At 39.3% G+C, this 17,830-nt stretch overlaps 1 protein-coding gene across 2 annotated transcripts in view; it reads left to right on the plus strand.

Moving 5' to 3' along the window:
- Window positions 1-4,201: 4,201 nt before the first annotated feature.
- LOC117413226 (dedicator of cytokinesis protein 2-like) overlaps window positions 4,202-17,830 on the plus strand; it is an 83,814-nt gene continuing 70,185 nt past the window's right edge. Inside the window, exons 1-20 of one of the 2 annotated variants that reach the window (XM_058996831.1) lie at window positions 4,202-4,339; window positions 6,213-6,296; window positions 6,959-6,999; window positions 8,106-8,161; window positions 8,510-8,606; window positions 9,284-9,432; window positions 9,597-9,732; window positions 10,594-10,751; window positions 11,161-11,242; window positions 11,960-12,095; window positions 12,483-12,558; window positions 13,055-13,131; window positions 13,368-13,618; window positions 14,259-14,357; window positions 14,800-14,872; window positions 15,406-15,509; window positions 15,750-15,936; window positions 16,045-16,142; window positions 16,812-16,901; window positions 17,164-17,264. In XM_058996831.1, the coding sequence (XP_058852814.1) occupies window positions 4,297-4,339; window positions 6,213-6,296; window positions 6,959-6,999; window positions 8,106-8,161; window positions 8,510-8,606; window positions 9,284-9,432; window positions 9,597-9,732; window positions 10,594-10,751; window positions 11,161-11,242; window positions 11,960-12,095; window positions 12,483-12,558; window positions 13,055-13,131; window positions 13,368-13,618; window positions 14,259-14,357; window positions 14,800-14,872; window positions 15,406-15,509; window positions 15,750-15,936; window positions 16,045-16,142; window positions 16,812-16,901; window positions 17,164-17,264 (2,138 nt within the window). In that variant the 5' untranslated portion in view covers window positions 4,202-4,296. The remainder of the gene's footprint in view (window positions 4,340-6,212; window positions 6,297-6,958; window positions 7,000-8,105; window positions 8,162-8,509; window positions 8,607-9,283; window positions 9,433-9,596; window positions 9,733-10,593; window positions 10,752-11,160; window positions 11,243-11,959; window positions 12,096-12,482; window positions 12,559-13,054; window positions 13,132-13,367; window positions 13,619-14,258; window positions 14,358-14,799; window positions 14,873-15,405; window positions 15,510-15,749; window positions 15,937-16,044; window positions 16,143-16,811; window positions 16,902-17,163; window positions 17,265-17,830) is intronic. The other variant, XM_058996832.1, reaches the window with a different exon arrangement.

Here is a 17,830-nt window from a genome sequence, read left to right on the forward strand (position 1 = left end):
CTTTAACTGCCCCCTCCTTAGTTTACAGTACTCACAATACTGTGAAACTGTACACCACATTTCTATGTATAATTGCTCAATTAAATGGTTACTAATTGTCCATGCACTGTATTTTACATTACAAATGACTAATGTACTGTATTGTATGTCAAGCAATAAAACAATATTACTGTTTTTTTCTTTTTTTTGCTAAAATCCATGTCATCCAATGTCATTTAAAGCTCTTTTTTTTTACATTCCTTTTTATATTTTATGTTCTGGGCTCTACTGAGCCCTAATTGACCTACCACACTAAACTTGTCATGCAACTCCCCAAATCTGGGTTTATAATTGTATCATGAAAACAATTACATGAGAAGATCCATAGTCCTGAAAAGAAAGCCAAACCTTATGGCTTCTACTGAATACATTCAGACATAGGGTTCAAAAGCACTGTCCAGTATTTTTGGTGCTGAACCTAACACTTAGGTTAATTTTTGTATTTAGATTTAGGATATTTCATAGATCAAGGGGTAGACATATTTGTGTAAAATAATTTCCATTCACAGGTTGATTGAAAGAAAATAGACAGTTCTCCCAATTAAATAATGTGAACTGTAATCATCAAGGAATACAAATTACCATTAACTGAGAATGCAAGCACCTTTTTAAAAAGTTATAATATGCTAATCTCATATATTTAATTGGACACCATTTAATAAATACTACAGTATATGCTTTTTATTATCAATCTAGCTTCTGTGTACCAGGTAAAGTACCTTGCTCAAGAATACATCAGCAGTGTCCCCCATCTGGGATTGAACCCACGACCCTCCGGTCAAGAGTCCAGAGCCCTAACCACTACTCCACTAATCCTGTTCATTAATATTCCTGCCTGTGTTCTCATTCTCTTTTTGTCTTTATTAACATGCATTCGATTTTGTTACCTGTTTTATTTTATTATTTTTTAGATCAGATCCTATTATTCGCAAGACCCGGAGAAAATAAATGGTTTCTTCAGATAGCAGCTTCCTAACTGCATTGTCTACAGGCTGGAGAGAAAAGAACTGGAACTCGTTAGCTTTCTCCCAGCTCCCAGTCCAGCAAGCACTTCCTTCATTGCGATGTAAAGGTGGTTCAGTGTCACAGTTCTCTGTCATAATGTTCAAGATGTGGCACTGCTTGGTAATTCACACAGTCTTCCTATATTTAGGTCTGCATGTCTGTGTAACATCCTGACTCATAAAGGTTTGCTGCGTGACTGAGATACTAACAGTGAGTGGAGATTCCGGGGACTAGTAATGTATTAGCTGTTCTCATATTGCTTCCATAATTGTTTTAAAATATAAATATATCAATATATGATTTGAGAGCTGCGGCCAAACGTTTTGCATTATCCTGCAGAATGAACTCATTTTGCTTCATAAGGTCGAATGAATCCTGCTGAATAATGTTACGTTAACGTATTGAATTGCATTCTGCTTTGTAGTTTTCCAAAAACAAACAAAAAAAACAACAAAATTGTAAAAATTAGACATTTCAAAATCTAATATGAACTAATGTTATGGCTTCTGGTAGACTTTTGCAATATCATTTTGTAGTTTCTTTGATTAAACAAAAGATTTAAATTATGTTCATATAGGTTTTTTTTAATTATGTCTCAATCCTAAAATTCTAGGTGATGCAAAACTTTTGGCCATAGCTGTACATTGTGAATGCCTGTAAACTAAAGGTAATGTTAAACTGATGTACTTGTGTTACAATGTCAAAGTTTAAAGATCCCTCATTATGATGCATTACGCAAAACTTTCCATTCTGACATTACTGTTTTTTTCTATAGGCAAGCTGACCTAGAACATTTGTAGAACGGTCAGACTAATCATACATCTGAGTAATTCTAAATGGTTTTACATAGTAACCATTACTACCCAACTACTGGTAGAGTACATGTGCAAATATATTATTGTTATTATTATTATTAAGTGTGATGCTAAAGCCCAGTTCTCTTTGATGTATCAGAGTGTATTCATGGACTACATAGTTAATGAGATGGTTTACAAATACAATTCTATTTCAGTGTGAAGATGCATAATCCTGCAACAAACTTCTATTCAAGCACAGCTAATATAAGTGTATATGTACAGATGGCCCTCTTGTTCCTAGAGATGGTGCATATTAACCTTATATACTCTGACATGGTTATTATGTTGGAAATGCTGATGAGCAGTGGTAAAGTGTTAGGTGTTGGAACAAATATTTACTGACCTTTTATTGGGCCCACAGCAGGCAAATAAAACCCTTGAAAGTGCTGACAAACAGATTAATTAAGAGATTAGACCTTTTCTTGGCTCATTTACCAGATTCCTGACCTTGCACGACCTGCTGAAAACCAGCAAACCAACAGCTCTGACCAGTATACCCCAGTGTGAGTCATTGCTAGAATTAAATTAAAATGGTGCCTGTTGTAGAATATCTATCAATTATGATAGGCCTTTTAATTGACTGAGATGTTTTTTTTTTCTTTGTTTTGGTTTTTTTGTGTAGTTCAACTGACTTTGAACTGCACCACTACAGCTGCTGTTTGTCTACTTATCGTTTTGATAAATGGCTGGTTTCACAGACCCTAATTAGCACTAATCCTGTAATAATGTATGACCAATAATTACTGCAAGTGCCGAGCTTTGTCTGCTGTAAAAAGATAAGGCTGCCAGTTATGAAACTTTGAAATACACCAAAAATAATATCCTAGTCTTGATAATTGATAACTCATACTCAAATGCATGCATATTCCAAATTGAAGAATAAAATATATACAATGAACCAAAAGATGAGAAGATAATTGGACCAGTGATAATATTGCGAGCTAGAGGTAGGAAAGTTAATTTTGGTTAGCAGTCCTTTTAACTATCGTACTTGTCTGGTTGACTGTGTTTCTTCAAGTCGTATATCTGTTTATGGTTGCTTGTTTGAAGCTGCTGCTGATTTTCTGCTCTTTTATTGCACTGGTTTGCCAGAAGGTGAGCCCACTTTGAAACACACAGGATAGTGCAGCCTCCTCCTCAAGCTGTGTGAGAATGTAGATAGCGCCCTCTTGTGGAGATCTTAAATCTGACAACGTGTTTGCTGTGTAAATATTAGGAGTTAAACTAAATATATAAAAAGAAAAAAAAAAACACTGTCAGTTAATATACATTTTAGACTAGCAAAATATTGTACAAATTGGAAATAGGGGTTATACTGATAATTGAAATGTTTCTATTCCCTAATTGAGATTGTTCGTATTGTATAGACTCTCTGTTTAGTAAAACCTGTAAGACCTTCTACTGTGTTCTGTATTTGTCAGCAAGGGGAAACCCCAGTAACTTTAGCAACACAAAGACAGGAACTCCTATTAACAAATGCTAGAAAACTGAACTTACACAATCTACACAAAGACAACATGTTCCCCAACTACCAAATCTATTCAAATAAAAACCCTAAAATGAAACTCAAAGCTCCTGTGTAAGAAACATACACCCCCGAGCCCCCCGCCCCTCCCACGCACACGCACACACACACACACACTAACACACACACACACACACACACACACACACAGGAAAGTGAGTTTTTAGTAAGACTAAAGCAGCTTTGTGGAAATGATTTAACACTGAAAAGGGCAATTGCTGAAATAGTTGTCTGTTAGGAGGGTTGAGTCATTGAACCATACAGCGCTTCATTCTGACTCCCAGATCCCTATTCTATGACTCTAATCAATCAAACTTACAGGCATGTATAAACATGTGTAACGGGCAGTGTTGTGTGATACAGATTTTGTCCAGTCCCATCGGTGAGATGAGATGCGGTTAAAAGCTCTTAAAAACAGAGGTGCAAATGAGGCTGACACTCTGGTTTAGACGCTCGCTTGCAGTGCGCAGGGTCACATGTTCACGCCCAGCCTCCACCCTGTTACACTTGCCACTGCATACTGTGAACACAAGAATAACAAATTCCATTCTTTCTGATTTTAAAACACAAAATATACAGCGCCTCTGGAACGTTTTATGGTATTTTTTTAAAACTTTTGTTCAGATTTTATGATTGATAAAATCAATGAGTTTAAAGTTGTTGAACCGGTGTCATATATATTATTGCTGATACACACAAACACAGATGCTGACTGCTGCGACTCAGAGAAAGGGAAGGAAGGAGGGGGGAGGAGTGATTTCTCTGAAACGCAGAAGTGAGACATTCAGAAACAGAACGGAAACCTGTCGCACCAAGAGAAAGAGAGAAATAGTGCTAGAGAGAGGGCCCTGGCACTGCAAGGGTTAAAAGATGGCACCATGGAGCAGGTCAAAGGAGCAGAAATATGGAGTGGGTAAGGATAATGGCACCTTCTGTAGCTAGACATTATGCAGTTACCACCAACTTCTCCCTGTATCAGTAAATTATTCTTATTTCATGTTGAGGAAGTACTACAGTTCTCTGTGAGGCTTCCTCTGCACAGGATGTGGGCAGGTGCTTGCTGGCTCAATGTTGACTAAAAATCTTCGATACAAAAATATTGTTATTTTGTTGTCTCATTCGGGTCAGGACAGTGTAATTCTGTGCTGCTTTGTTGGGAGGGAGAGGATGGACTTCACACTTTCAAATTCATATAACAGTAGTGGGAGGGTTTCACATTGACAAGCAGTAAAAATTCTAATTTGGTGAGGATACAGAATGTATACAGGTTGGGCTGTTTGTGTGGCCCAGGCCCTGTGCTGGGGTGAGGAGGTGAGGGAATTCACAAACAGTACCTATGTAGGTTATTTACATGCTGTGAATTTTTGTATGTATTTATGTATGTATGTACTCCAAACTTAATTAAAAGCCTTTTTCTGCAAATCGGTATAAGAACAATTAAGGAAACATTAAGGCTTACAAGCCACTAAATTAAATGTCTGCATTTTTTTTTTTATTCTTGGTTTGGTAAGTTATATTCCGTACATTTTTTCCTTTTTGAAAAATGCTAAAGATGATTTAGTATCTCCATAAACAAACAATACAACAAGATCTGAAAAGTCTCTTGCAGCATCCCTCCATTGCATGTTTTATAATGATGGCTTGTATGAGACAAAGACAGGGTTAAGGGATTCAGCAGTGGTATTAAGGACCAATGTAGACACATATTTTAATAGTGTACACAAAACCAATACCCGCCCTAATTAACCACCAGCACATGTCTTCTCACGTGTATATATATATATATATATATATATATATATATATATATATATATATATATATATATATATATATATATATATACACACACACACATTGTGCCTGCAGAGCTGTAGTCTCATTTCCCTCATGCTGAGCTTGGGTTTGCAAAATGAGAGCTAGTCTATGTAGGAACCAATTTGTACAAAATTACTAGATTTGTAGAAACGCAGAAAGCGCCACAACTCGCAGGATGTCACAGAGGAAGTCCATCTTTGACACAGAAACTCAGACGGACATACATACTGAGTACCAGTGGTGTGACAGGGATGTATAAACTGTGGGATCTACCCAGACCCCACTCCCACAAGATATACTTTATAAATCTGCACACATGGAAAATTAGCTTTGCACTGCACAAATATATTTGTGTAACGTATTAATAATAAATAAGTACTTTATATTTCATGTATTAATAGGGCATTATAAAAGAAACTGCATTTGTAAATGTATTTTAATACCTACAGTATATACGTCATATTGTTTGGGATCACGGTTGATCCAATTTACAGTGGGGTCTTTGAACCACCCAATCCCACACTTAACACCACTGCAGTAATGTTTGTATACCATCATTCCTTTATACAGAAACTGTGATGCTCAATGTGTTGCAGAAGTGTACAGCATTTTCTAGCAGCGTTCCATTTTTGTCTTTGCAAAAGCAGATGACTTGGAAAAGGATCAACTTTCTATACTTAGTCCTGATAGCTCGCTTGGCAAGGCTCCAAATGATCTTTGTAAACTAATATAGCTCTGAGATCAAGCGGTGCAACCATGCAGACAGAAATCCTTTACTGCATGTCTTTGTCTATCTCATTATGATTACACACTAGTGGAATTCTGTGTGCTGTAACAATACATTAGTAAAGCCAATGAACACTGGTAAGAAAAGCATGTGGCCTTTTATTGGTATTTTGAAAAGGATAATGTGTACTTGAAATCATTTGAGGCTTTGAGTGACATATTCCATTTACATGTTATTTCAGCAACTTACAATTTCAATGGGACAGGGGAAATACATCTGTCCCTTCAGATTGGGGACACCGTCCACATCCAGGAGACCTGTGAGGGTGAGTTCAACACGTGCAAAAAGTGAACCTGGCTTCAGTCAGAAACTCATGTGATATGTTATTTAATAAAGCTTCGACTAGACAACACTACTACAACATAGATATTTTACACAACATTCGTCAGCCTTTGGCCTTGCCTTCCAGGGTACCCCTGCCCATAAATGAACTTGCAGATAAAGTGGAAAGGCTGAGTGTGGGGAAGCCATGAGCAGGGGGGCAGGATATCGAAGGACAAATAAGATACTAGCTATTTGACTGACAATTTGATCTGGTATTAGAATCACCTAAGATATGCTTCATATTTACATGATTTGATCTAAAGTTAAAATGTGTTCTCTGCCAGAACCACCGCTTTGCTTAATTTCTGGCATTGCAGTCAACACATTAACCTGGGACCTGGGTTTGACCCTCAGTCGCTGCCTATATATACTGCAAAGAGTGCTGATCTAATATTCCATGAGTTGTTTTTGCAATAGCCTAATTATGACAATTTAACCTAGTTTCTATATACATCATTCAGTGTGGGGTTTGTGTGAGAATGCAATGGAGCATCCTGATTATTTAAATGCAGCCTCCAATCAAACACTGCCTGAAATAAACTATTTTATTTGAAAGCATTGTGAAAATCTTAATGGTATTATTTTTTTCTCTTTTGGTTTTAGGTTGGTTCAAAGGGTACTTGACAAAAAACAAATCACGTGAGGTAATTTTTAAAGTGATGTTTTACGACTTTATTTTCACTGGCAGTGTCACAGAAAATAGATGAAACAACAAATACTATTATAATCAAAATATGTAGATGTGTAATATCTACAATTTTTCACTGCGGGCAAATTTGCCACCTTCCTATATCTGCTATGGAGTGTGCAATTCGCCTGCTAGTTGCCCAATTTGGAAAATACAGGCCCAGGTTTCAAAGCGTGTCAGCCCTAAAGGGCAGCAGTGTGGAGTAGTGGTTAGGGCTTTGGACTCTTGACTAGAGGGTCGTGGGTTCAATCCCAGGTGGAGGACACTGCTGCTGTACCCTTGAGCAAGGTACTTTACCTAGATTTCTCCAGTAAAAAGCCAACTATATAAATGGGTAATTGTATGTAAAAAATAATGTGATATATTGTAACAATTGTAAGTCGCCCTGGATAAGGGTGTCTGCTAAGAAATACATAAATAAAAAACACACAATTTAAAAAGCTGAATAAGTTTCCAAAAGCAGCCAAGTCTGGGTTTCTGATTGATGGCCCCTCTTCATCATAATTCCTTATTTTTCACTTGGCTGTTTTGTACAGGTGGCTTGTTTTGGTTAGATACGATGAGTCATGTGTGTGTTTTCCTTGGTTCTTATTGGTCAATGTTCATGAGTACCTCTTGTTTTAAAATAGAACCCTTGGCTCGAGAGAGAGAGGTTTGCTTGTGCTGTGTGTAACCCATTTCAATTCAAGTTCTTTTGAGTGAGTCTCAGAAAAAGAGTGCCCTTTTTCCAGCTGTTTATAGCTTGGGGAGTACAGTCGTAAAGATAATTTCCTTTATGACAGCTGTTACTGGGGGCTTTTGTGGGAAAAAAAAGATCTGATGGCTCTCAAAGATATAAAGATTTTCTTTCCCCATGAAAATCACACAAATTGCACACTGGACTGTTATTGTGAGTTATCTGTCTATCTCCAGCCTCAGTATATCTTTGTATAAGCCTTTGAGAGTCATTAACTGCCTCCCAGGGCGTGCATTATTGTCCCCATTGTGTAGAGTAACAGTGGAGTGCATACTGCTCTAATGGGGATGGCTGTGTGTTTGTGAATTCCCCTTCTTGTCGCTCAGGGTGTGTTTCCAGCTGCCTTTGTCCACGTGAAGGAGGTGATTGTTGAGATGAAAGGGTAAGGAAAGAATTCTCTGTAGTTATGACTTTATTTTTGATATGGGCTAGGACTCAATTATAGTGCTTATCCATATATTATATATGGTAATACACGCTGTGTAAAAATAAGTTTTACCATAGTACTGCCCCTGAGAATGCAAATGCAAAAAGCCGTCACCTGGAATTGAGCCAAATATGGCCATGACAGGAATGTTTAGGAGCCGACCGCAAGATGAGCACAGGAATGACACAAGGCAATAATGTAGAAATTGTAGCATATTTTAAACCATCACTGTGTGTGTTGTATTTTATTGCCTCGGGTTGTATTGCTTTGCTTTAAAATGCAATGTGCCCTCCCTACCTGCAGGGAGCAGGAGTGTGTGACCTCGGCAGAGATGCCCCTGGTTAAGGAGGTGACAACTACCCTCAGGGAATGGGGCAGCATATGGAAACACCTGTATGTGGTAAGAGCTTTTTTTTAAGAGTAGTAGCCTATGTTCTGATCTTATTGTTTCTTATTATTTCTTCATAGGACAGAAAATGTTGGCAGAATTACATTTTTATTATTCCAATACATTCCAATGCATTCTATTTATTAAGCAATGAAAGAGGACTTCATAGAGGACGTGCAAAAGCAAAAGATAAATCTTGTGATCTTGACATACTGGTTTGATATATAGGGTTCCTGAGATCATTTATCTTGCAATCCTGATAGAACACATTTTTATTTTATGTTTTTCATCTGTCCTTAGTGAACCACCGTCCCGAAATGCCATGCATGACCCTGGAGCCAAGCAGCCATCATAATTATACGAAACATTTTGAATTATAGGAATCATCCATCACTTGAAACACTCATAACATCTGAGCTAAAACATAAAGATCATTCCTACTCAAATGGACTATATTCTGGGGTGGCATTTGTAGCTGATGATACATTAACCACATGTATTGGAGAAAACAGGCCCAAGGGAGCAAAAATAAATCTGTTTAACGTATGCCCCTCTTTGCTGGTCCAACTTACGCCACAATGAATCTTGCTTTCATGGATTCACTGTCAACCTGTGCCACTTGATTAGGGCTGTCTCTCACGGCAGGCTGCATCACAGTTTGAAAGTTATTGTGACTCTCACCTCTGCAGACCAACAAGCAGGACAAGTGGCGGCAGGTGCAGCGCATGATGTGGGAACTGATGGAGTGGCGCTCCCAGCTGCTGTCGGGGACGTTGCCCAAGGATGAGTACAAGGAGCTCAAGCAAAAGGTCACCTCCAAGATCGACTATGGGAACAAGTAGGTGGCCCTGCCTCTCAATCTGTTTCATTGAAGGAGGACAGCAAGAGAGATTGATATTGTGACAGTAAATCATAGCCATTCCAAGATCAGTGCTAATCGGAGTTTGTAAGAAACAGTCTCAAGCTATCAGCCTACACTATCAACCTGCTTGTTCTCTGCAGCATTCTAGAGCTGGACCTGGTGGTTCGAGACGAGAATGGGAACATTCTAGATCCAGAAGACACCAGCGTGATCAGCCTGTTCCGAGCTCACGAGGAGGCAACAATTAAAATCTCTGAACGAATTAAGGAGGAGATGGTATGTAGCGCACTATAGTACTGTCAAGGTACCAGTGCTTTAAAATACATGCATTCAAAATAAACTTTGATGAAGAATATGTTGCTTTAAATGCAATTTTAATAAATTTTTTACAGTTCCATATGATATCATTTTTCCTTTTATTTATCTTAACTAGACTTTACTAGGCTGTGAGCTTGCTTAGACAATTCCAACTGCCAGACATAGAACAGAATAGCTCTTTCCATGTAACATACGTGACAATGAAACCTTTTCACATGCTGACTCCACCTTCTCTCTGCAGATGTAAGTAAAGTAAAGTAGGTGGGGCCAGCAGTTGAAAGGTCACATTGTCACATGATTTCAGTTGAATGAGGGGGTCAGTTTAATGCCTGGCAGTTTGGATACATATCTGTAACTTGTTTAATTCTAGTTTCCATAGATACCCAGTCACAGTCAGGCAGCTATGGGTGGAACTTACACCTGTAACCACAGTCAACCACACTGAAGCAATTCTCACACTGAAGCATTCTTATCTAGAAATGTAACAGTCAAACATTTTTGTTTTCTTTAAGACTAAGTTTAACTTAATGTTGAGAGCATGTGAAAACAATGCTTCGAAAGTCTTACACAATCCTACAGGTCTAATGTGTCAAGTATACATCCTTTCATATACAAGTACAATAATGACACGTCATTATTCGTGCTGTATTTTTTTCATGGTAAAAAAATGGGTTATTTCACGGCATTTCACGGTCTAAAAATAGATATGCCCCTTAAAATAAAGCATTGCCCAAACAAACTAATCCAGTCCTCCCGTCCTACCTTTATGAGTGAAAGTTGCTTAGCAGCAGTTTTTCTCCTTCTCTCTCTCCCATGCAGTCAAATGTGCAGACAGACCACTCCGGTATCTCAGCCAGGATCCAGTCCTCCCCCACTCACAGCCTTTACGTCTTCCTCAGGAACTTTGTATGTCGGATCGGCGAGGATGCTGAGCTTTTTATGTCCCTATATGACCCTCACAAGCAGGCCATTATCAGGTAGTGATCAGAGAGCAAAGAACTACCTTCCAACATTGTGTTCTGAACAGGTGCAGAGTAAGCAACTACTAAACGCTGAGCCATTCGTTAGAAAATTATTCTAAACTCTGAGATGTCAGCCACTAAATACATCCAGTGCTTGTTATTTGCTTTGTTGTAACCTGAACAGTTTATTTTAGTGCAGTCTGTATTGCTTACTAAACGGAGAGCTATGTTTTAGCAATGCAGATTTGAATTACTCAGTTTCTAAATGGAAGTGTGAGTTTCTTTGTGAAGCTGGCACAATCAATAAGTGTAAACAGAGTGTACAGCAAGCAGTGCACATGTCCTTATAGATTCCGGATGGAGATCACTACAGTTTACCATGAGAATCCCACACCGTCTGATACCTGTGTTTCCTTCTTTGCAGTGAGAACTACCTGGTGCGCTGGGGCAGCCGAGGATTCCCCAAAGAGATCGATATGCTCAACAATCTGAAGGTCGTCTTCACAGTGAGTGACCACCAAGGGGCCATATCAACCCCAACACATACAAACACAGCTATCGTAATGCAGACCGTGTACTGACTCTGTAGCTGTACTGCTCTAAACTTCACAAGGCCATGGTCAGTCACTGTGACCACTGCAGCTGTAATTACTGTTTCAGCATTGAAAGTCACCTTCTAAATTGAGTTTTAAGTTGATAAAAAGGAGCTCAAACTTAATGCGGACAGCATGGTTGCATAATGTTCCATGTTTTTCAGTAGTTCCAATAGTTGGGCATTTTACAGCAAAAATGTACAATGTATTAGACATTATATAGAGCAAGTTGTTGTAATTTACCAATGCTTTATAAATATTATGGTAATGTTGTTTGTCACATTTGACCATACTTACTGTGGGGTTAAACATTGTGTGTGTGGCTTTGGGTCTTTCCCTTTAAAACAATGCCATTAAACCACAGTTGACTGTATTTTAGTTATTTCAAAAGAAAGAACGGACTCAATTACATTTGAACATTTTCTGAGAAGTATAAATCAATTTTAACTGGACACTAATTAAACATCAATATGGTTCTTGATAGTTTTCTACTGTAATTTATTTTTTATGTCCTTCCAAAAAATGTCATCTGTTTGAAAATGAGGCCCACAATGTCACTCCAGTACAGATTGTGAAAGTAAAAGCTTGTTATGTGAATCAGATACACTAACCAGAACTGATTCTTCTCAGGATCTGGGGAATAAAGACCTGAATCGTGAGAAGATCTACCTTATCTGCCAGATTGTGAGGGTGGGCAGGATGGAACTGAAGGATACTAACCTGAAGAAGTGCACCATGGGATTGAGGAGGCCATTCGGAGTGGCAGGTAGAGTATGAGTCCTCCCAAATTACAGTATGTAAAACACATATAAAAAACTGAATAGTACAAACACACCTACTGTATATAAATCAATCAAACATGCAATGTCATGGCTAAATGTAGTGGATGCAATGGCTGCACACAATGGCCTGTCACAAACCAGAAATATTAATTCCCCCAATGAAAAGAGGATGGCGTTTGGTTTGAGAAATGGCAGAAATGCTTCCAGAAAAACAGTTGCAACATAGCCACTCCCATAGTTCTCCTGCTGGGATTAAAGCCTACTGTAGGCTATAGAAACTGCTAGTGGAGGTGGACCCCCTCTCAATGGCCAGCCACAGGGAGGGATGAATCTTCACTCAGCCTGTTTCTCTCTGAACCGCTTTCTTGTAGTGATGGACATCAGTGACATTATCAAGGGGAAGGTGGAAAGCGATGAGGAAAAGCAGTACTTCATTCCCTTTCATCCGTAGGTCTTCAAAGATTTTTTTTTTCATCAAACACGTTGTTGTTGTTGTAGACTGTTGGTGGTTTCATTATGATTTATATTCTCAAGAAAATAAAAACATATTTTATAAAAAAAAAAAAAAAAAAACATCCTTGAAATATGACTCAAGTGATATGGCATATAAATCACAATGCTTTAAGTGTTGCAGTCTGATATTCATGAATAGACTATTGTTGGCTTCTAACAACAGTTGAACGTTGATATGCATACAACAACTTGTCACGCTTTATTTTTAAGGGGCACCTTTTAAGCTTATTGACGGTAACAACACACTTACTAACACATTTACAAATGTTCATTTTGTGTTAATAGTTAATAAATAAGTATTAACAAATGTATAAACTAAAAAAAAGGGCATAATAAAATGCATTGATTTGGCGTTGTCAAATCCTACTTACTTTAACCTCTCTCTCTCTCTCTCTCTCTCTCTCTCTCTCTCTCTCTCTCTCTCATGCAGGGTTGTTAATGAAAATGACTTTCTCCACTCACTGCTCAACAAGGTGACTGCATCTCGAGGAGACAGTGGGGGTCAAGGTATGGCTCACTCAGTTCCTCACAAGTCTCACTCGCTCATTGCATCACAGGTTCATACCTGGATGCCTTTCTATCAGACCTTCTCTGACTGTCTTACACTTCTATAAGATCCCCTACACCTCCCTGCAATCCTGGAATGATCTTCATTGGCATTTGGGAGAAGATAGTCTCTCTGTAGAATCCCTTTCACCCTCCTCTGTGGTCACTGGGACAGCTGCCTCTCTTATCTCTCGCAGGCCTGTGGGTCACCATGAAGCCGTTGGTGGGTGACATAGTGCAGATCCGCAAGGACTACCCTCACCTGGTGGACCGCACTACGGTGGTGGCACGCAAACTGGGCTTCCCTGAGATCATCATGCCAGGGGACGTCAGGAATGACATCTACATCAACCTGCAGAGCGGAGACTTCGACAAGTACAACAAGACCAGCCAGAAGAACGTGGAGGTCATCATGTGCGTCTGCGATGAGGAGGGAAAAGTGGTCCCGGTGAGTGAGCCTGAAAGCGGGCCTGGGTTAGGAAGGGGGTTAATAATGTTCTAGTTTGGTTTGCACTACATTTTTTGAACTTGTATTGTTTAAATCAAGTTAAAATAATTGTCATTTTGTATTAGCCAAGGATTTAGAAAAAAAAAATCTGGCTACAGTTTTGAATCACTTCCTGTGCATCAGGTATTACGGCCCCACCTGAGCTTCATACTAACTTTCTATACTGTGTTTAGTATGTGGTGGCAAGAGAACTTTAAAAAAATCACTCATTAAATTATTTTAGGTACAGGATATTACTTATTCATTCAAAGTTTTTAACTTTTGCGGAGGGGAGAGTAATATTAGGATGAATTTGTTATAACAATATCCAATTAATACGAATATTATGTATCTTTCATAATTACCATATTTTTCGCTACTGGTACTTTAACTCAGTACTTTTTTGTGTTATCCTGCCCCCTGGTGGTGTAGAAATGTTTGTAGCATTATATTTTTTATATGTCTTTCTTGTTGCCTGTGGCTTGCATAGGGCTATTGCTTTTATCATCTAATAATGAGATTCCACTGGGGATAGAGAACGACCCAATGGGATCATAGTTTCCAGGTCATTATAATAAAGCACATTTTGTGTCCTATGCAGCAAGCCATCTGCCTCGGTGCTGGAGACCGACCGGTGAACGAATACAAGTCTGTCATTTACTACCAGGTGAAGCAGCCACGCTGGATGGAGACTATCAAGGTAAGAGATGCACACGAGTGTGCATCATATTTGGATTAGAGGTATACTTCTCTCAATAATCTGGTATTGCTTGGCAGTGATGTTCTCCAGAAGTGCCCTATGTCTCATGAAACAGAAGTATACAGAAGCACTTACCAACCGAACACCACCTCTCATCCCTGTCAATCATATCTGTAAACATTCAAATTGTGACTCAAACTGACTTGCAAGGGGGAGATGCAGCTTTTATATATTACAGAAAACATGTGCGGGATAACATTTGCATGAAAATGAATCAGTCACCTGAGGGACAACCCTTTAAACAACTAAATTACATGTGCTACACACGATTTCCAATATTTTTTTCCTCCACTGAGTTGAATATTATCGATACTAATATATGCTATAAAATCTGTTTAACTCTGAATTCAACAAAATGGTCATTTGCTCCTCCAACCACTAGGTGGTGATACCCATTGAGGAGATGCATCAGATACACTTGCGCTTTATGTTCAGGCACAGATCGTCCCATGAGTGTGAGTATGGATCTAATTTGCAGTCCGGTGAGAAGCACCTGATTTATTTTCATAATAATATTAGTATTTGATCCAGGCGTGCCATCTGTTTATTGAAATACAGTTTCTGTGCTTTAAAATATGATTTATGAGTTGCTGCACTTTTCCTTATTTTGCCACTCTGCTGAAATCAAATGACGCCCTTAAATGGGTTCTAGACAGGGGGATGATGTCAGACCTCCATCTAAACCACACCCCTTCATTTCCTTTTTGTAAGACATGACCCAAGATGTTAGCAGCTCTCTGGCTGATGTTGTGACCATCAAATGAGTCACAAACACCTGTGTGGTACATAATTCGAAATGTATTTTCCATTTATGATTAAAACAGCAAAGAGGCACTTCTGTGCCTCAAATAGATGAATAAAGGAGTATTTTAGTCATTATTTATTTATCTGACCTGTGTTTTATTTTTTTTTATCCAAGATCCCAAAATTAAACTGAGCCTTATGTGTTTCAAGTTTACTGTTTTTTTTTATATTTTTTACTCCTCAGCTAAAGACAAAAGTGAGAAGAATTTCGCCATGGCCTTCATCAAGCTAATGAAAGACGACGGCACTGTTTTCAAAGACGGCTGCCACGATCTTGTTATCTTCAAGGTTAAAAAGATCTTGCTGTTTTATAAATGCCCTTGAAATGCCCTCAGCCTTCTACCTTTAAAGGAAGATGGTCTCCATTCCTTATCGATAATAACAACAGATATTGACAGGTGCTGTAGCAAGTGCCAGAGCTCATGTTTCCCAAGCCCCACCACACCCAAGAAAAAAACATTGTGCAGGCACCTCTTGAACCAGTGGTTTTAAAGCTTGTATCCTGAGCCCTGTGTGCCTCTCCTACAGGGAGACAGTAAGAAGATGGAAGACATCGCCTCCTATCTGTCTCTGCCCTCCACGCGGCAGCAGGTTGATCACCACAAGGGGACAGGCCTGAGCCGAAGCAGCAGCAGTGCAGGCAGCTTGTCCTTCAACTCCAGAGACATCTTCACCATCTCCACCCTCGTGTGCTCCACCAAGCTCACTCAGAATGGTACCCTTTTTTGCACCTTCACAGCTTGAGATATGAAAAGCGTCCTCAGAGTAGTCCACTTGCATGAGCTCCACTCGGTCAGTTTTGTGATGCTCTTTTTCTGTTTAGTGGGGCTGCTGGGGTTGCTGAAGTGGCGCACACGACCTGAGCTGCTGAAAGATAACCTGCAGCAACTGAAGTTGGTTGATGGGGAAGAGGTGGTCAAGGTACACAAGCCCATGTGTCTGTCTCAAGTTCTTTTGGTTTAGATGGTTTAACTAAAAATTGTGTATTTGTAGCTTTGTGAACACACAGTCCCAATGTCTATCTCTGTATTTGTCTGGCTTTTTTGACAAACAGATTGATAATGGTTTCTTTAGCAATAGAACATTTAAACGACATCATTTAACATGAAATAATTTGTTGTTTTCTTCCCATCCTAAAGAAGCATTTCACCAATAAGACGCAATTGGTAATGTACTCTTTTAGATTGTTAACTGCCTTGCTTTCAATTGAGTACAACTACTGTAAAACTAACAAGAAACTGATGCTCACCAGCAAAGAGGAGGTGGCCATGTTAGCTCTCCCCCTGTCCCTGTGCAGCTGTGTCTCTGCTAACATAACTGAACCAGTAGACTGAGAGCATTATCATATTATAAAGAGTCATTATTGCAACCCTTCCACATATCCAAACCCCTTTCACTGGCCCAACATAGCAAAGGCACCCTGTTGTAGGGCTTATGGCCCAAAGTCAATTGTGTTGAGCTGCAATCAGTGTGAGATTGATTTAAGGAGCGCACCTCTCTCTCTCTCTCTCTCTCTCTCTCTCTCTCTCTCTCTCTCTCTCTCTCTCTCTCTCTCTCCCTCTCTCTCTCTCTCTCTCTCTCTCTCTCCAGTTCCTTCAGGACACTCTGGATGCCCTTTTCAACATCATGATGGAGCACTCCCAGACCGATGACTATGACATACTGGTATTCGACGCCCTGGTGAGAGCTACATGCAATAATAATAATAATAATAATAATAATAATAATAATAAAAATAATAATAATAAGGAGTGATAAACTAATAAAGCAAAGCCCGTGCCATTTTCCAATCTGTATTTGTTGAGTTGATGCATCTGAGGTGTCTTGTCCTTTCCTTCTGCAGTTGCTTGTAAACCAGATATTACACCTCTCGACACAGTGTAGGAATTGCACAGTATGAGAATACATAATGAATGAGTGATGCTTGCTGTGCCCCTCTCAGATCTACATCGTTGGGCTGATCGCTGACAGGAAGTTCCAGCACTTCAACACTGTCCTGGAGGCGTACATCAAGCAGCACTTCAGTGCTACACTGGCATACAAGTGAGGACTGATTACTTTCTGTCTGTCTGTCTCCCGGCATGGCTGTGTTCCTATCTGCAGGCAGCATGGGGCACAACTGGACAGCATATTACAATTGAACTCCAGTTTTATTTGCAATAAACTGTATTTACTGTATATTGTACTGTACATTTCAGTATTTATAATGTGACAGATCGCACAATTATTCAGGGTAAATATAGGGCTGTGCTGGTTAGTGAATACTAAGTGTCTTATAGACTGTTGTGATTCTCACTGCTGACAACAGGGGGCAGCAGAGGAGAGGAAATTCTACCAGTTGGCAGGGTGTTCTCTGGTGCATACTATCCTTATAACCAAGACTATAAGAAATAGAAGACCATTCAAAGGAAACTGCTCTCCTCTCATTTCATTGCACCAAGGTGCAGTACAGATGACCTGTAATAAGTTCATCAATGCTCTACTCTAAGTTATTGTAACTTCAGTAACAACAGGGGCAGTTCCTCCTCAGCACCCCCTACTGGCCAGGCGTTCTGAGCGGACAACTGCAGAGCTAACCTTTGTCTTCCAAGGGGTTGGTAGCTCGCCGG

The sequence above is a fragment of the Acipenser ruthenus genome, chromosome 23 (assembly GCF_902713425.1).
Source record: "Acipenser ruthenus chromosome 23, fAciRut3.2 maternal haplotype, whole genome shotgun sequence".
Classification (NCBI taxonomy): Eukaryota; Metazoa; Chordata; class Actinopteri; order Acipenseriformes; family Acipenseridae; genus Acipenser; species Acipenser ruthenus.